The 19,704-nt window shown below is 40.4% G+C and overlaps 2 protein-coding genes across 3 annotated transcripts in view; one reads left to right on the top strand and one right to left on the bottom strand.

The window, feature by feature from the left end:
• The window catches only part of APPL1 (adaptor protein, phosphotyrosine interacting with PH domain and leucine zipper 1), a 34,576-nt gene extending 30,244 nt beyond the window's left edge, over positions 1-4,332 (top strand). For both annotated transcript variants that reach the window (XM_036878291.2, XM_036878290.2), the window contains one exon: positions 297-4,332. In XM_036878291.2, coding sequence (XP_036734186.2) covers positions 297-443 — 147 coding nt within the window. In that variant the 3' untranslated portion in view covers positions 444-4,332. The remainder of the gene's footprint in view (positions 1-296) is intronic.
• On the bottom strand, positions 285-19,695 carry ASB14 (ankyrin repeat and SOCS box containing 14). The gene is made up of 11 exons (XM_057486332.1): positions 18,798-19,695; positions 18,083-18,223; positions 16,235-16,291; positions 15,676-15,809; positions 15,433-15,591; positions 11,248-11,510; positions 9,048-9,199; positions 8,064-8,607; positions 6,303-6,456; positions 5,364-5,564; positions 285-404 (listed from the first exon to the last, which is right to left on the bottom strand). The coding sequence occupies exons 2-10, from the start codon at positions 18,211-18,213 to the stop codon at positions 5,386-5,388; spliced, it is 1,773 nt and encodes a 590-aa protein (XP_057342315.1). The 5' UTR covers positions 18,214-18,223; positions 18,798-19,695; the 3' UTR covers positions 285-404; positions 5,364-5,385.
• Between the last annotated feature and the right edge of the window lie 9 nt (positions 19,696-19,704).

Here is a 19,704-nt window from a genome sequence, read left to right as displayed (position 1 = left end):
ATGTGGAGTGATCCGTTAAGAGCCTTTCACTCTAGCGTATAATGAGAGTGATGCCCTGAATGTGGTTGTTGGCCATAAAAATGGGGATGAAGATGAAGGAAATGCGGGCTTTTATAGGCTTTCCAGAATGGTGCCCAAGTCCATTACATCGGTTGGATGTAGAAAGTTTCCAGGATTATGCGTACCTACTTACGGCGGAAGGATTGAAGTAGCTGTCAAGTACGTATTTTAACTGCATAATTTTCCATTTGACTGCAAACAATTAACTCAGTTTCTTTTCATGTCTTTTCCCCTAGGACTTAGAAGAACAGAGCAGGTTGATAGCTGCTTCCAGTAGACCAAACCAGGCCAGCAGCGAGGGGCAGTTTGTTGTCCTTAGCAGTAGCCAGTCCGAAGAGAGTGACCTGGGAGAAGAAGGAAAGAAGAGGGAGTCAGAAGCATAACTTACTTTTGCTTTTTGGTTGATATTTTCCCCCTTGGAATTTATTGACAAATTCTGTGGTGAAATGGCATAAGGTAACAACTGTGTCGAAATATCAAGGAGGAGACTGAAGTTTGTATTGCTTAACTTCATTTTTTAAAGAAAGATTGAACTTGATGACTTAGACTTGCATTGAATTTTATTCCTTAAAAGCAGTATACTACGTAGTAACATCAAATTCCACATGTCCAAAAGAAACCTGTTAATCTCCCTGAGGTAGATTGCTGGAGAATTATACTTGCTGAACGCTTTTTTCCTCCAGATTGTGAACTTATCCTGCATTATAACTGGCTGTGACCATAGAAAATCCTTTATTCTTCAGCTTCAGATATTCAGGCTATGACTCCCTTTCTTTCATTAGGAACATTTTGCCCGCAGTGAGGAAGCATTTGAGTGAATCAGTTCAAAGCCCTTTATATAGGGACTTCTACAAGTCTGCAAATGTTTTAACATTATTAAATGTGCAATAGACTTTTATTAAATAATGAGAACAGATTTTAGACTTAAGGTTTCCAGTGATGGGAGGTGGCACTGATCTCAGGGCACTCTTGGTGTGCTCGCGCTTCTCTGTGTACTGTCCCTGATGCCAGTGGGAAGGAAGCCTAAGTGTCTTCTGTTCACGATTGATGAGGCCCTTGGCGTTTCCACATTCTGAGTTCTCAGGTTGGGACTTGAATTATTGCTGCAGAGCAGTAACGGTTAAAATAAGATTTTGGAATTTATTAAAAGGGAATTTTTTTTTTGTTAATACACATTTTAGATTAGGACTTAACATGTAAGGAAGATGTTACAGGATAATACATTGTATTTTCTGCATTGTGTGAAATAATTTTTAAGGAAAATCAAATGTCAATTCAAAAGAAGTTCTATAACAGCTGTTTCCTGCTTAAAGTAAAAATTCCGAGTTTAGTTTAGAAAATGTAATCTTTTAAATTTCTGACATAGCACAGTATTTTCATAATTCCATGTTTTGATAAAATACTGATCACTCCTTTATATCCATAAAGGCAGATAGCTGAGATGAGACTAGAATAATTTGCACTAATTATTGTAAATACTTGTACTCTTCAAATGAGTAAAAGTTCTAATTCCATGAAAGATAGAAATGGAATGTGTGGGGTAGGAGAACTGACCAAGGAAGGGTTTTAGTCTGGTGCCAAGGGTAAAGTGACATTTCTCGATTGCCTACTTATATGTCAGAACTTGATTTTTTTTTCTTTATTCAGATTACAGACAAGTTAAATATATTGAATAAAATATTTTATATAGTCATACATTTAACATTTTCAAGAGATTTAGCCATTTAGCCACTGAGACTGATCTTACAAGGGAGAAGCCTTTTGTTCAATACAGTTTTTTTCTTATTAGTTCTCAATTAGGAGTGGCATCTGTTTTGGTTCCCACAACATAGTAAACCCACTGTTTTTTGTAGGAATGGGATAGATAACTGTATCTAGCATGATGATATTTTTATCCGTGTGCCAAATGAGAATAATAGTTATTTCATAATCATTATTCTGAAGCCTTATTTACCAAACATACAGTGAAAGAAATGTATAGAATACTTTTTGAAAAAAGTTCTTGTGCTTCCTAAGGAGAATGCTTTCACAATTGTTTGTCATTCCTTTTGTAGAAGTTGCTAATTCTTCTGTGGCAGCACTTGATTAGTCATAGCAGGATCTGCTTTTAAGACCCTTTTAAAGAACTAACTTTCTGTTTAAGTCGTCACCTCACTTCAGATGGAATTTGCCATCGTACAAGGAAGGTGGTGGGCATTGAGAGGCACTTCTTTTCCTGCTAGGCGGGTCCTCCGCATGGCAGCCAAGTGCTGCCCTTTGTTAGCACCTGTGTCAGAGGTGGTCAGAGGTGGGAGGCTAGAGTTAAGGATGAGGGACAGACTGGTAGTTCCTTGTAAATCATGTTTTGATAGGAATTTCCACAGTAACACACCATATTCATAGGTCAGCAAAATGCATTCCATTGCCAAACAGAAGTCTTGTTGGGTTTAAGCATTTTAGATGATTCAGCTTCTGTTCCTTTACTATGTAGAACTTTATTTAAGCCTCAACTTTAATAAACTCTCCTTTCGTTTGAAGGCTGCTCATCGGCTTCTGCATAATGTTAAAGCTGATCTTTGTTACCCTCTGAAATCCCTTCTAGCACTTGGATGCTTTGGTGGTAACTGATTTAGATTGTAGGATTTTTTCTAAAAACCATTAAGTGTAAGTTTGAATCTGAGGAAGTAACAAACTGATTCTTTAAAAGGGGAGAAATTAATTCTGCTATGTACTCTGCTACCTAGATGAACACAATTTTTGTAACTATGGTAATGAAGTCAGTAGATAGGAATCCATTTGCCCTTGAAAAATTTGCTAACAAGGGACTGAACAGAATCCCCAAACCTACTTTAGTTTTTGCCACATCTACAATGATTACTTTGTGTTTAATTTCAAAAGAATTCTCAGGCTCTACCATCTAGGGGTGGTAAGTTTGTGCTGCCTTAATTCTTGAGAAAGGACAGTAGGGAATGCATAATAACATTCTATGTACTATATATAATCTGTGTAGTAAAGGCACCTGGGTTAATTTTGAGTTAGATACAGGAACTATAAGTACATAAGGCTGGAATCTTACTATTAAGTGCTGACAGGCCCTAAGATCCCATGTATTGTAAAACCTCCTGCCCCCTGAATAAAATGAAATTAAGAACTTTGGTTTTGACAACCACCTCCTAGCATTCAAACTATATTTTAAATATTCAAACACCAACTGTAGCAAGCAAGCCCCTCATTTTATTTTTAATAAGTTTGGCCTACTTGAGATTTTGTTCTTCTGCATTAACACATAAGGATTTGAAACTGGAACTATATACTTTTTAACTAATCTTTGTGGCTGAACTCATGTAATTTACTTCAGTTAACAGAACTTGGGATTAAGTTATAACATGTGAAACGGCTTTGTATATTTGGTGATTTTGTAATGTAAGTGAATTAGTTAATTCTTAGTTCACTGATACTTTAATCATGCATATACAATTAAAAATCATGCTCTGTTTCCCTTTAGAATTGGATTTGAAGAACTTTATGTAATGGTGGTACATGTGTGGGGTGAAGAACTTCTTTTTTCTATTTGTCAAAATAGGTATTCCCTGACAAAGCTTCAGGAAATAACATTGTTAGGAGATTTTTAATGTATAATAAAGTCTGTGATTTTTGTATATATATATATATAGTCTTTTTTGATATGAAATATTTGCTATGTACTGAGTTTTATTTCTCCAAATAATTTCGAATGATGCTTATACAGCAACTGGACTTTTTCTTAATCTGTTATGACACTGTAATTACACATCTAGCCCCACTGCAATCCATAACAGCTAAAGTGAAAAACAAAAAACCCCTCACTTAGTAATTCATCCCTAGTGACTTTTTTTCTTTTAGAAAAATAGACTTTTCAATAATTACCCTAGACATGTTACTGACAATGTATATTTGTTACATTTGGTCCTTTTTAAAGAAATTGCTATGACTTAAAGGGGCAGGTTCTTGTGCAGACCAGCTTACATGGCTTGGGCCTGTAGTTTTGCTACTAATGCATATGCATCCCCTGTGTTCTGTATAGTTTCCTATAGCACTTACCAAGTTACTGGTCATTTCTGTTGTAATTTGTTTTGAATTTTATAAAAACTTTGTGAGGGTCCAGGGAGTGGCTAAAACTGACTTTAAAATGATGTAATTTATCTAAGTGCATGTATATCTTAAATATATTTGTATATTGACATACATATAATCCACCACTCACTTATAAACAGATATCACAATCTGATTTAAAATAAAAACTATTCACGGCCAGCTAGTTCGATTTTTTTATGTGAAAACTGCATCTTTAAAGGTAATTTTAAGTCTCTGCTAACTGAAATAGTCTATACAGCCATGATCCTTACATCAGAAAGAAATCATATATTTCCTTAAGTTGGACTGCATTATTCCGCCACAAAAGGATGACCTTAGTTTCAAGGCTGTAGCTGACGGGGCCTGTGGTGAAGATGGACAGCATCCTCTCTTCTCCCTGTCAGTGTGCCATCTAAATGCTACACAGGTGTGGCTGAATGTCTTCTCCGTTTCTTTCCTCACGCCCCACACACAAAAACGTGCAGATTAATATACACAGAAATAAAAACTTAAACTAACGTCCTACAACTGCTTCTACCAGTCAGCCCCTCCTATGTGTCCAATACCAGACTAGGTTCAGTACCAAAATCATAAGCCACCATCCATTTTAAAACAGTTTCTATTACAGCGATCACACTGACCAATAAATGGTAACCTGTAGCCAGGGTTTTGTGGAAAGAAGGGACATAGATTCCCTTAATGATGAAATTTAAAGTTCTCTTTCAGTTGACTGAATTACCCCAGCTCAGTACTGGACTCTACAAGGGCACAGGCATTAAGCTGGCCTTGGGACTTATGCTCAAGAATAGCTAACTCACAGGTCATGTACTGGGGGTGCCAGTATTTTATTCAGTGCACTAAGGCTTTTATATATATGAACTTCTCTATAAGAAGGATTACTGTTTAGAAACCTTGAATACATCAGCAGTGGCATCTATTATTTTGAGCATGTAGAAATTTTCTTACATATTCTTAATGTAAGATCAATACAGTTAGAACTGATGTATTTCAGTTCACTGAAATTTTTACTATTTGGGTTTTAGTGTTTTAAAATTGCCTTTCAGAATGCCAGCCATTTATTGAGAGGCTAATATTCACAGCAACTTGTTAAAGAATGTAGACTGCATTGATATTTTAGTTGCTAGGTAAGGTGAGAAACAGGAATCATGTCACAAATCAAATTGTAAGAAATGCAGTTTGCAGAATTGTACCTTTACATCCATAATAGTTTGGTTACCAGGTTCCTGTGAGAATTCCTTGTCCGTAAAGGTCGTATTCTTTGTAAAGGACGTAAGCTTTCAGACGATTGGGTAATGGGAGAAATGACATGAAGACAGGGCAGCGCAAATGTAAACGTCCCATACACTTCCGGATCTTTAGGCGGCACAGATGTTTCAGGGAGCGAGGGTTTGCTAAAATGAAAGAAACGCTCATTATCCAGAAGAAAAAGAATTGCGTTCTTCTTTTCTTCTGTCTAAGGGTTGCATTAACAAATACATGTTATACTTAGGGCAACCAAGATTTTCACTAATGGAAAATTAAAAGGGAAACAGCTTATCACTTTCCATTGTTACCCTTCTTGTAATAGGGTTTCAGAGAAATGTCAAGTTAGAGTCCGAAAGGTGGTGTCAGGTGTGGGTCTGGCCTATGAGACCTGAGGTCCTTAAATCTACATGCATTAATCTACATCCTGTCCCTCAGGGTCAGGCTGAAAATAAAGATCACCACTCAGAAAAATTAGGTGAAAGAAATTCTTAATTGACTTACATGCTAATATGAAAGAATTTGGTTTGAAGGGCCATTTGATATTCTGTACAGGTTTAGAACTTGGCTTTTTTCTTATCCCTGATTTTATTGCCACTTAACGGCTTTCAATTCCTGTGTCTGCAGTGTTTCACAGGATTAGGAGAAAAGTATTACCTACCTATATATTAAGTATTACCTAACAGATTTTATCTACTGGCAAGTGGTAGTAAGGACAAATTAAGTATAGTTAATGAAGCCAGTAACTTGTTTTTTTAGAAGGAAAGTATTTTTCTTGGTTTCTTTAGGTAGAACTTTTAACCAGAAGGGAAGAATATCTACAAAACAAGTAAGAATACTATTAGTATTTTTGCTAATAATCTTGCACAAGAAAGAAAGGTACTCACTCAAGATAGAATGGATCTCTGACCAAAGCCCCTGTTTCTGGAGCACAGCTTTCAACTTTGAACAGATTTGAACTTGATCAACATAATCAAGCATCACTCGGACAACCTTTCCAGACAGATGTTGCAGCCACGATAAAGTTATTACTTCACAGAACTGAGGAGGAAAATCAGAATGATGAAAACAAATGAAAAACTATGGTTTAGCACAGTAATCAAAACAACACCAAACTCAAAGTCAGGAAACAAGGTGTTAAGTTCTTCATGTACAAACCAAGGCATTGAACAAGAAAATCTATTTCTTAACTCTGACACTGGGAAAATAACTATCTAGTCCTAAGCACCATGTAAGATGTAACAAGGGTGTGACTCACTTAATACCTATTACACCCTCCGGTTGGCTGCACGTCTGTCTGAAGTAAAAAATGCCTTTCCAGCTTCCTTGCACCTAGATGTGGCCACCTGACTACATTCTAACCAATGACATGTAAGTGGAAACATGAGCAGCTCCCAGAATGCCCTTGAAGAAGAGCAAGGTGGGTGCCCTGTCCTCCCATCCTCCTTCCTGCTGGCTGGAATGTGGGTGGAGTTTCTCTTGTCAAATCATGGAGCTGTCCAATTAGAAGGCCGTTTACTTCTGGCCTTTATGTGAGAAGGGAATGAGCCATCTTATTAAAGCCACTCTTACTTAGGTTTTCTGTCATTCATAATGTACCCCCACCTGAATGCTTGAGGAATATGATTTGTTCCTGCTGCTCTTAGACAAAATGCCCATGTAAAAAGCCAAATAGTATTATATGAAAAGTCAGTAAATGATAAGATGACATGCCTAAATGCCCTAGCCCTGGTTAATCATAAACTTTAAAACAAGCAATATTAAAATATTTGCCTTTTTCAAAGTGCCTTCTCCACCTTCACCATTTTACTTGTCAGGGTTTAATAACATGAATTCCAATTATTAATAGTACATCTGTGTGGGAAGCACAGACCTGTAAGCTGAGGAAGTGGTGCCAAACAGCTTACATTTGTGTATTTGCTGGGAAGACACATAACTATTAAGACACTAAAAAGAGAATTCCTGGAAGTTAGTAGCATAAAGGCAATGAACAGCATTATAAGCTAATGATGAGGGAAGGGAACTACCTTGGGTCAGGTGCGCAGGGAACAGCCTCTTTGAGGAGATAACATTTGAAGTGAGACCTCAAGAGTGGCAGCCATTTGCAAAGTCAGGGGAAAAGCTCAAGCTGGGGAAAAGGAGTGGCCCATGAGGTGCTGGGGAAGCAGGAGTCCGTGACGTGACGTGAGAAGAGCCCAGGGAAAAATGCCGCGAGGAGGGAGTGGTCAGCTGTATTTGTGATTCCTTTTTCATCAGAAAAGTGACTAAAGAAAACCGCCTAAGTGTTAGAGCTGAAGGAGAGAGCCACAAACGGGAACACATCTCGGAAAGCTGGAAGCATTTTAGCTAGAAAACTCAGTCCTTCAAGGAAAAAGCATAACTGGCTTATAACACTACGTTCATTCCTCACAACCTTGCTCAAATGTTGCTTCATTTGTGAAACTCCCTAGGTAGAATTAAAACACTTTTTCCTCTGCACTTTCTGTGCCTTGTATGTCTTCCTACTATTGTGTTTATTTTATATTTATCATGTTTAAATCTTCCTAACCATAAGCTTCTGGAGAGAATGGGTGGAGTATTATCTATGGGTGGTACAGGGCACCAGTAATGGCTACGTAAGGTGGTGCCAGCTGATACTGCACACTTACCATAGTATCTTTGATAACTGTAGGTGTCCAGCCATCACAAGTATAGAAAGGATGAACTTTGTTTCCATGAGGACAATCGAAGCATCGCTCTGTGTCATACCCATAATTCAACAGCATCCTGAGCATGACTTCATCTTTCAGCGTGTATTGCAATGCTGATGGGAAATGCAAAGGGTTGACTCTGCAGAAGTAATTGACGTTGGCCCCATGGCGTAGCAGCAGACTGATCAGCTCATAGTTGCCCATCCTGAGGGCTATCTGGAGGCAGTTAACCGGGTCTTGATTAGGCAGAGCTCCAGCACTCAGAAGCAGCTTGACTGAAGAGAGGTCACCATTGGACACCGCAAAATACAAAGCTGACTTTCTGTGGTCATCATAGTGTTTGCGAATTCTCTGGTCTAGCATGAAGTTTACATCAAACCCAGCCTGGATGAGGAGCGCCAGGCACTGGGGGTGTGCTCCTGCAGCGGCGCAGTGGACTGGACTCATGCCACTCTGCTTAATGGCAGTGAAGTCCGTAACTGGAACCAAAACCTTTAGAGCTCTGAGAAAGAATTCCAAAGTACACTTAAAAATGGTTTTTGTTAAAATGCAGCATTAACTTGTTTACGACAGTTTATACTAGCACTGGATGGTATTATCAGGTGGATTTAGGACCCCCACCCAGAAACATAATTTTTGCATCCAAAAGCTCACAAAACAAGTAAAGTTAAATTATACTGTCTGGATATAAAACCCAGAATCAGCCTAGTTGGTGAGAACTGAGGCTCCCCATACTGCCCTAGGACCTGATGATAAAATCATTTTATGTCTCTATGTGGGTCACAGAAGGGGCCTGACTTGACCCCTTTCCAGATGGTTAAGAGTATCTTATCTTTAAAGGGGTGTTGGAATTGTTGAATCAGAGATGAAGACCAGAAGCTGCTCCAAAAAGCCCCCATAGCTATTACTATTTGTTGTTTGCAATAACGTAACTCAACTTACAACAAGTGGCCTCTGTCAGCTGCCACGTGAATGGGCAGGTGGCCTGAATTCTTAGGGACGTTGGCATCAGCTCCATGTCCTAGCAAGAGAGTCACAGAGTCTGGATTTCCTCCGCTGGCAGCTTCAAGCAAGATGGAAGAACAATCAGAGGCCTGACCAAGAGGATTGGCTCCTACGAGGAGAGAGGAGTATTATGCAGAAGGTCTTCAATGCTTCACCACTACCAAAAAACAAGGACTGCTCAGCCCTTGAGGAAAGTGCTAAGATCAAAGAAATCAACTACTTACTTCTGCTCTCAGGTAGTTTATAACCTAGTTGGGGAGGAAATAAATGGTACAAGCAGTCTCTGAGTTTTAAGTTGGTTGAGTTTCAGAGTAATTTTACACATTATTTATGTGGAACTACAAAAGCTTACCTCCAACACCCTTATCTACAGCATGGTACTGACAATCCTGTTGAACAGTATAGTATCACCACGTCATCTAATGATGTTACGGTGGAAAACACTATTTGTTCTATTTTGCCCTGTTCTTAGGGAGCTACTCATAGCAAGAGATGCTGTGGTGGTCTTAGTTGAAGGTGGGGACGCTGACTGGTAAAAGGATAAAGTGCACCCCCTGCTGTGCCCAGTGCCACATGAGTGCTGTGGGCAGAGTACAGACACAGGCAGGATGTCCCCCAGGAGACTGGGGGGCTGGGGCGGTGAGTGGGGCTGCAAGTGAAGGACAGGAGCTCGGGGCCAGCCGGGACACAGGCTTGGGAGAAAGGCTGGCCTGTGCATGGACAAAAGAAAAGGAGCGTTTGGGGACATTCACAGCTCCTATAAAAACAGGGTCGACGGGACTTGAGTACAGACTCCTTAGCTGACAGCATAGGGTGGCTGCCCAAGAACCTGCTCCCAGAATACAAGAAGCAGTGTCCATCGGGCCTCCGTGTAGGGAGTGTTCACTGTGTGTCGGCTCCCTTATGTGTACACAATTCCCAACAGCGTTTACCTCAGGCTGTTGTGAATTCTCCATTTTAAAGATGAAGAAACTGAGGCTCAACGACATTATGTGATTTCTCCAGAAACACTGCTAGTAAGCCAGGCGGTCAAGTCACTGTTCTTGTATAGATGAAGAATTCAGTATTTACTTTTGGTATTCCAGCTAATGACTTTAGATATCTCTGGTACTGCCATTTAAAACATCCTACTGTCTTACAGCCACTTACCGGAAGCTAGCCTCCCCTGTGTAGGAAAGATTTAGGGAAGCCTGAAAAACAGCAGGTTGTGCCTAAACGTAGCCATCTCTGCCTAGAATACTGGGTCTAGAATACTGTGGACCAGAACCATTATTGTTAAAGAAAGAAAGACAATGTCTGGACACGAATGGGGAGGAGAATAAAGGTAATTCTAATATTGGGACATTGTTAAGTCTTGGTATAGATTTGCTTCTTTGAAAAAAAGCTTTCGAGACAGGACATTTGTCTAACTTTTCAATGGGGGTCTCCGCAAAGACAAGTGTGAAAGCTGTGTGGTGCGGGCGAAGGCGTCCACTGGTTAAGCCGGGCTCTGCAGTGGCCACAGCTATGGCATATGGGTGGCCGGGAAATGAAGTCCAGCAACTGGTACCATCCTTAAGCACAAGTGTGAAAAAAGGACAAGGCCTGACTCACGGGGCGTTGTTTACATCAAACAAGATGACATGAGGCAGCGCAGACAGCTTAATGCCTGGCACTTAGAAAGTGCTGAGTGAGTGGCAGTTTCCCTTCTCTAGTTTTGGTTATTACTTGAGGGGGAACTGGGATCCGAAGAGAGACGGCAGGACAAGTTTCCTAACAGCAAAAGCATCTGGTAACAGACCGGCCTACCTGGTGGCTTAGCTTAGGCAGAGACAACATGGAGGGGATGCTCTGGGGTCCTTCACTCTATGATTCTAGAAAAGGATGACAACACAGAAAAACCACCCTCTTAACATCATCAGGGAACATTAAGGTAAAGACTAACTGGCCTCCTAGTAACTTGAGGGAAATTATTTTACACCAAATACAAAATAGTCAATCTGTGACTATTTTACTATTTTTGGCTTTTCAGTAGCCAATATCAACACATACTTTCATCAGGTATTTCGATTAGGCTTAAATAAATGTTAACTCATTATTCTGTAGCTTCCCATGAAGAGTGTGGTTGGCTCGCGTTACCCCGTGGTAGTGTGCTGACCATAGAGAAAACCTTGCCTTTCTGCAGGAGTAGTTCCATGATTTCAGTGTGTCCACATTGGGCAGCAAGTGCAAGAGGAGTGAACCCATAGGAGCTCTGTGGGTCAGGCTGTGCCCCGGACGCCAGCATTAGCTTCACCATGTCCTGTCTGCCCAGCTTGGCTGCTTCATGGAGAGCTGTCCGCTCGTTGGCACACCGCAGATTGACGTCCGCCCCATGGCTGATCAGCAGGGAGGCCATGTCGTAGGAGTCCTGCACAACAGCTGGGAAATAGGTACTATGTTCAATGGGAAATTAAGGCCAGAGTATCATCTCAGCTAGTGACCCTTCCAATTTCCCAAGGAAGAAGAATGCCCCAGTGTTTTGTGTTCAGGAAACAGATTGTAAAATGAGGCATATGTCAAATAACATTAGCAGTATTATACACATCAACAGGCTATTTGCTTTTCTGTAAACCTTGAGCAATTAATTGCTCACTGTCCCTGGTTGCTTCTGTGGCTGAAAAACCTAAAAGTATAAAAATTTTCATTTATCAATTTATGTTCTCAAAATGGAAATTAAAGTACCCAGAATGACCCTACAAATGCTTGTGGCTGCTTTAAACAAAGAAAAGCATAGCAATACTTAGGAAATTGTTTTTAACCTCACATTCTGTTAAAATTCCCTTAACTGGCTTTTCTGCATTTATGCTGTTAGTTCAGAAGTGGATGATAATCTTTAAGTCCTTAAAGATTCTAGCTTACAGTGCTGCAGAAAGCACTCTCATTGCTTCGAGATTGGAAACACAGAGTACCAAGGGCATTGGGTCTTTTTAAGTTTACACAAGTGGGACTCGGCATGCCCTCTCATTCTGGAAACACATGCCCTTTGTTTTTTTTTTTTTGTTTTTTTTTGAGAGGGCATCTCTCATATTTATTGATCAAATGATTGTTAACAATAAAATTCTGTATAGGGGAGTCAATGCTCAATGCACAATCATTAATCCACCCCAAGCCTATTTCTCAACAGTCTCCAATCTTCTGAAGCATAACGAACAAGTTCTCACATGGTGAACAAATTCTTACATAGTGAATAAGTTCTTACATGGTGAACAGTACAAGGGCAGCCATCACAGAAACTTTTGGTTTTGATCACTCATTATGAACTATAAACAATCAGGTCAAATATGAATATTCATTTGATTTTTATACTTGATTTATATGTGAATCCCACATTTCTCCCTTTATTATTATTATTATTATTATTTTAAATAAAATGCTGAAGTGGTAGGTAGATGCAAGATAGAGGTAGAAAACATCGTTTAGTGTTGTAAGAGAGCAAATGTAGATGATCAGGTGTGTGCCTGTAGACTATGTGTTAATCCGAGCTAGACGAGGGCAATAAAACATCCACGTGTGCAAAAGATTTCTCTCAGAAGGGGGGGGTGAGGTTCTAAGCCTCACCTCTGTTGATCCCCAATTTCTCACCTGATGGCCCCCCTGCGACTGTGCCTGTCTTAGGTTGTTCCTCCCTTGAGGAATCTTACCCGTCTCTGGCTAACCAGTCATCTTCCGGGGCCATACAGGGAAATGTAAAGTTGGTAAGTGAGAGGGAAGCCTTATTGTTTGAAAAGGTTAGCTTGTTACTTCTTTATACATGCCCTTTGTTTTCGGAAACAGTTCCTTGGACTTACTCATCGAGGTACGCTGCCTCCACCTTGTCCAGAACATTCCTGTTACTCATATGCTGCTCCTCTTAGATTGTCCTGGTTTTCTTATTTCTCTTCTTTCCTATTTCCTATTTCTCTTCTTCTTCTGGAAGCTTTCCTAAACAGTATTTCCCAGCACTTTTTTTTGCAATCATATTTTTAATTTTCAACAGTGTTTTTTGTACTATGTTTTCTACCTTTATCTTGTATCTACCTACCACTTCAGCATTTTATTAAAAATAATAATAATAAAGAGAGAAATGTGGTATCCACATATAAATCAAGTATAAAAACCAAATGAGTATTCATATTTGAACTGACTGTTTATAGTTCATAATGCATGAGCAAAACCGAAAGTTTCTGTGATGACTGCCCTTGTACTGTTCACCATGTAACTTATTCATTATGTAAGAATTTGTTCTCCATGTAAGAACTTGTTCTTTATGCTTCAGAAGATTGGAGACTGATGAAAATTAGGCTTGGGGTGGATTAATGGTTGTGCATTGAGCATTGACCGCCCTATACAGAATTTTATTGTTGTTAACAACCATTTAATCAATAAATATGAGAGATGCCCTCAAAAAAAAAAAAAAAAAAAGAGTGTTTTTTATTTTTTTTTAATTTCTCTTGGTAGTGTTCTGTTATTTCATTAGTTTTCATCAGTTTCCCTAAGGGAATTTATGATAATTACCCCTTACATTATATTTTCCCTAAATAATCTGTTTCCTCCAAGTTGTTGATCCCTGTTTGTTGAACACGTTTTTCAGATAGTCTCTTGGCTATCTGCTCATGATTAAGAATTGGGACTAAAAAGCTGACTGGAAATTCTACACACTAGGAGAAGCTTGTGGATGGGTGTTAATTGTAGGCTGTGTGCCTGGGCATTTGTCAGGGGAGCCCCGGCCCCAGTTGCACTCTCTCCAGTTCTTTCTTCTTGGGCCAAATTCCCCAGAGAAGCTGCCTCTGGGAGGAAAGCTCTGGCTGCCGGCTTACCAGAATCCTGGTGCAGGAGGAGGGCTGGGAGTCTCAGCCTGCTTGGTTAATTCCTCCCATGGTTTCAATCCAGTCCTCCCGCCCTCCCCTAACATCCCCTCGTCAGACAGCCTCTGTTTAAACCATCCAGAGAATGACCCTGCAGCCTGCCACTGGGGGCAACCATTGCCAGCAGCTTTCAGGCCGTCTGACAAAGCTGCACTGTGTCTGGGCTTTCCCCCAGCCAAGGTCAGCTTTGGCTTTCCTGTCGCTACTCGTCCATCTGTACTTCCAGTTTTAAAAAATCATGTTGCCCATTGTGGAAAGCAGTATGGAGGTTCCTCAGAATGCTCAAAATAGAAACACCATTTGACCCAGGAATTCCACTTCTAGGGATTTACCCTAAGAAAGCAGCACTCCAGTTTGAAAAAGACATATGCACCCCTATGTTTATCGCTGCACTATTTACAATAGCCAAGATATGGAAGCAACCTAAGTGTCCATCAGTAGATGATGGATAAAGAAGATGTGGTACATATACACAATGGAATACTATTCAGCCATAAGAAAAAAACAGATCCTACCATTTGCAGCAACATGGATGGAGCTGGAGGGTATTATGCTCAGTGAAATAAGCCAGGCAGAGAAGGACAAGTACCAAATGATCTCACTCATATGTGGAGTATAAGAACAAAGGAAAACTGAAGGAACAGAACAGCAGCAGAATCACAGAACTCAAGAATGGACTAATAGTTACCAAAGGGAAAGGGACTGGGGAGGATGGGTGGGAAGGGAGGGACAAGGGCAGGGAAAAGAAAGGGGGCATTACGATTAGCATGTATAGTGCGTGGGGGGGGCATGGGGAGGGCTGTACAACACACAGAAGACAAGTAATGATTTTACAGCATCTTACTACGCTGATGGACAGTGACTGTGAAGGGGTATGTGGGGGGGACTTGGTGAAGGGGGGAGCCTAGTAAACATAATGTTCTTCATGTAATTGTAGATTAATGATACCAAAAAAAAAATTAACAACAACAAAAAAATCACGTTGCCATCATCTCCTCTCCTGTTCTTCCCATTCCTCTCTGTCTTTCCCCTTAAAACAATGACTTTGCTCTCTCTGCAGCAAAGACACAGGAGGGGCGGAATTAGCCGGGAGTACTCAGCCTGCCATCCTCACCCAGCCACAGAGTACTTCTTCCTACTCGTCTCCCTGTTTGTGTTTCATATAAGAAACAGAAGGACTAACTGGCTCAAGTAAATACAAGAAATACATAAGTTCCTTACAAGAACTACAGAATTGATTGGCTCAACTAAAAGCGTTGTGCAAAATGATCAGCTCCTAACTGGGCAGAGATTTTTGAGTCAGGCCACCCTGCAGGCCAGCCTATGGTCAGTGTCCTCACTGTCAGGTACCCGTGTCTGGTCACAAGAGTGGCAGTGCTGCGATTCTCCCCAGGAAGCTGCCTCTGGAACCCGTCAGCCCGGAAGAGACTCACCCCACAGACCATGTGCTAATTTACCTGTTAGAAGAGGAGAGTTGCCTTCGAAATTCTTGGCATTTGGATTATAGCCATTGAGAAGGAGAAAGCCGGCATTTTCTAAGAGGCAATTGCTGACAGCCAAAAAAAGAGGTGTTTCACCCTTGTGGGTGGTTTGCTCCCACACACTGGGTTTTGAAGCTGAAATAAAGCCATTAGACCACACACATTAAGCTACAGAAAGACATTTGAAAAACATCAAGAAGAGTTATAAAGTGTGTTTACCTTTCAGGGTTATTTCCAAAATGCTCTTATTGAGCTGCACTGCAGCCTTATGCAAAGGAAGCCAGCCCGTCCCATCTACTTCCTCAAATGCAGAATGGTACTTGGTCAAGTGTGACAACGCATCTGCCTTACCTGTTATCAAATCACATGAGAACAGATTCACATTTCACTCACATACAAGGCAGCCTGTCCTGCTGCTGAATTCCACCATCAAGGTTAGTGCTCGAGACAACAGAATTCTGGCACCATCTTTTATGAAAGATGGAATGGCATAGGACAGCCAAGCGGGAGGCCCTTCATCTAGCATAACGTAGCCCCTGGGCCTCTGAACACCCACCATCTTGTCACCTACACCGAGGAGCCCAGAACTCTTTGCTAAGTTGTGCTGAAGTATTTTCTCACAGGAAAGGCCACACCAGCCTCTTGACAATCAGCTGGGGACCCCAGAGTGTTCAGTGTTTGGGAGAATGTGCCCCTAGGCTTCCTGAACTTGGAGCTGAAATTCAGGGCCACTTGTCACCGTCTTACTCGTCAGAGGAAAGAAAAAGAAGAGTACTTAACTGTTGCTATTGTTTCAACTATCTTCTTACAGTCAGCGCTCAAAAAGGAACCAAAGCTGCATGGAAAAAATACTGATATGTAATTCCAGAACAAAGGAAAAGCTAAGGCATTTGGTATAAAACAAAAGGACGGCACAAAAGGAAAGGTATGGACTCTCCTATGAGGCAATGACGGAGGCTTAACAGAAATGCCCCAAACGCCAGCGGCCCGTAATGCGAGCCGGGGACCTCCTCTCTGCATCTGCCCCCTGGTTAGGCTGGCTGCCAGCCTCTTCAAGGCAGTGCTGTGTGACCGCCTGGCTCACAGGAAGCCCCAGCCGGTGTTGGCTGACCCGAAGCAAACCTGCCCAGGAAGGAAATAACCCATTATCGCATGGCAAAATTTAATGGCCACTTGGTAACGTCAATGATTCTAGCAAAAATTATCATTTAAAAAATTGTAAATAATCGTGGTGGGAGTTTTAAAAAATGGCCATGGTCCAAATTTGTGCTCAGAACAACACTATGAACATTTTTTTTTTTGAGAGGGCATCTCTCATATTTATTGATCAAATGGTTAACAACAATAAAATTCTGTATATGACCGTTTTTTTAAGTAATATTTTTATTAAAATATTTTAAATAAAGTTTTCAAGCTCAACTATGAATTTGATACTTTAAAATCTTATAAATAAGGACTATTACCCTCCCATTTTTTACTGTTCAGTGAACCCAGCATGAAGTGAATAAATTCCCTAAGACAATACGTCCTATTTACAATTGGCCAATTACATTCTCTCAAACATTTAAAACTGTAATTAAGGATTTAGTATGGTATTACTTTTCTGGGGCTGCCTTAAGAAATTACCACACATAGTGACTTAAAATAACCCAGATGTATGATAGTTCTGCAGTTTAGAAATACCAAATGGGTCTCAGGTATATCCTGGTTGCTCGTTCCTTCAGATGCCTGACCAGATTAGCAAGCCTTCCTAAGAATCCCACAATTCTGGCAAGTTTAATAAGGGAGATGTATAACTATAGTCTATTTTAATTTCTCTGAAACATTTCAATGCTCAAACAAAACCTCTTACGCCTTTCAACCTAAAATCATGACTTCAAAGTCAGTCAATGAACTTAAAATTTTTAATCATGAGATAAATGTAACAGGTAATCTAATGAACCCAATTTCTTTATAAAACTAAAGATTATTCCTAAATTTAACACAAAAGTGCATGAATTGTGTGGTAAAGAGCAGGGACTCTGAAGCCAGGCTGCCTGGCAGTTTCTCAGGGGGCTGTGGTTGCTGATCAGCCAGAGGCATTTGACCAGGTGGGGGCTGTAGACAGCCGCCTCTGGGCAATTCTCTACGCCCACCAGGGACCCACAAAGTCCTCTGGAGTCGCCACAACACAACTCTGAAGCCTTCAGAAAGGGTTAGTGTCTTCTGGGTTTCAATATACCTAATTCCTCCCTCTGACTCCAGTAGATTAATGCCTGGACCCTGCCCCACCAACCCCACTGAGGTTGTCTTAGCTGGAATTATGCATTGCCTTAGACATCCCAAAGACGTTATGCATCCCAAAGACGAGATGCATTCCAGCCCTTCCCCTCCACATCCTCACATATTTCTTCTTTCTGATTTCCAGCCTGCATCGCCTTGCCTGGATTTGCTGCTCATCTCCCTCAACCATTTTCTTTACTGCCTAATTAAATTCTGAATCATTTCCAAATTTTTCCTGTGTGGTCAGACATCAAGTCTCATAGATATTTAAATGACAGTTCTTGGGATTCTGACGCTCTCTCCTGTTTTTGTCACAACACTCGTGTCCTGCGAATGCCAAATCCCAACTGTTGAGCCGTTTTACCTCTCACCCGCGGGAGGCTGCTGCACAGTTCCCGGCCCGTGCAGGCTCTGTAAACTCTGCTGGATGGTGAGCTGGGTATCAAAGTCGTCGTCCGTGTCTTCACCGCCCGTGTAATTATCCATGTGAAACATGGGCAATCTACTTTGAAGTCAGAATGAGTGAAAAATAATTTTCCAGTTGTGAAAACACATCAACTGCTTAAAATTATAAATGAAATTCAAAAAACCACAAAACCAACAGGCTGGATAGATGAGGAAAATGCTAAATTTAGAAAACAAAGACATTGACATTTTTTTCAATAAGCTTTTAAAAGTTTTCTGAACTGCCACAGATTCAACATACATTATTAGAAGTTTCTCTGAGTGGCCATTTATTTAAAATGAAAGGGAAAAAGTCTTCTCAGGTAAAACATAGCTCAGTGCCTTTGTAACGAAGAAAATGCTCATATTTCTCTACTTTACATGTGGCTTACGAGCTTTTCTCAATGATTGCATCACTCACTCACAGGAACATCTTTCCCACATACAATATTTTAGTTAGTTAGTAAACACTAAAAATAAACATGATAGGAATAAACATACTCTCACAACATGACGTAACAGGAGTAGTGGTAGTAAAAAACAATGTATTTAATGAGGCAGTATCTCAGTGGTTTTAAAAGAACATTTCAGTTTTAGCACAGAATAGGCTTGACAACATACCAAAGACTTGTTACCTTTTGTTTTATCCTTCAGGGCAGCACTGAAGTGTTCACTGTTAAAGATTAACACACTAGAATTTTCTATTTAGGATCTCCACTGTCCTGTAGCGACCATTCCATTAATAGCTTTACTATAAATACTTGATCATAAGACAGTCTGGCACATTCTCCTTGCTTTTTACGTGTGGTTTAGCTCTGTTTGGAAACATGATCTCTTTTCTTCACTGCTATATTCATTAAATTTAAAGGATTAAACAGTTTATTCCTGAAATAAAATGCTTTTGCAGGTTGGCTGTGTGAAGGGAATTTACTCTTTTAAGGCTCATGCATATAGCCACTGCAAACCAGAATCAATTTTCCACTTGAGAGGCCACTCTGCTCTGACCCACTTATCGAAAGCAACAGTCCCAATGGTCCTGATACATTGGGTAGCTGCACCCACATTTTCTTTGGGTTATAGAGCTGCAGCCTGAAGTGTCCTCAGTGAGCAAGAAATCTTAAGGAAGGAATTAACTCCACACAATCTAGTAAAATTTCAAGTATGATTTGGTTTTGTTGAAATGTTTAAAAACTGTTAATGTACATTAATGTTGTCAGTGCATACTAAACAAAATTAACTATTAAAAATAACAAAGAGACAACTTGGCATTTCCAATTAAATATGAAGCAAATGCCAGGAAGCACAACCCCACCACCGCAGGTGTGTAGGGCGGCCCTCCAGCCATCTTACTGCCTGTGTACGTCAACGTCGCCAGTGCAATTTCTTTTCCTTGTCCAAAGGGTTCTGTAAAAAATGGAACTAATGTTTTAAAAGTGTGATGTAAGGGGTCCTGCAATTGTTTTAACATCTTCTGTATTTACAATTATTTATGTATTTGAAATGTTCGTGTATAATCACTTCAGGCAGGTGAGCAGAAAGCTG

This window comes from Manis pentadactyla, chromosome 1 (assembly GCF_030020395.1).
Source record: "Manis pentadactyla isolate mManPen7 chromosome 1, mManPen7.hap1, whole genome shotgun sequence".
Lineage (NCBI taxonomy): Eukaryota > Metazoa > Chordata > Mammalia > Pholidota > Manidae > Manis > Manis pentadactyla.
Note: the sequence above shows the minus strand (reverse complement) of the source record. Positions and strands in the feature narration are given on the sequence as shown.

Coding starts and splice junctions, on each gene's coding strand:
- ASB14 (XM_057486332.1), bottom strand. CDS start 18,213: ATGTTTCACATGGATAATTACACGGGCGGTGAAGACACGGACGACGAC. Junction 16,292..18,082: donor CAGCCTCCCGCGGGTGAGAG/GTAAAACGGCTC, acceptor TTTTCCATGCAG/CTTTGGTTCCTTTTTGAGCG. Junction 8,608..9,047: donor GCTGACAGAGGCCACTTGTT/GTAAGTTGAGTT, acceptor ATTCTTTCTCAG/AGCTCTAAAGGTTTTGGTTC.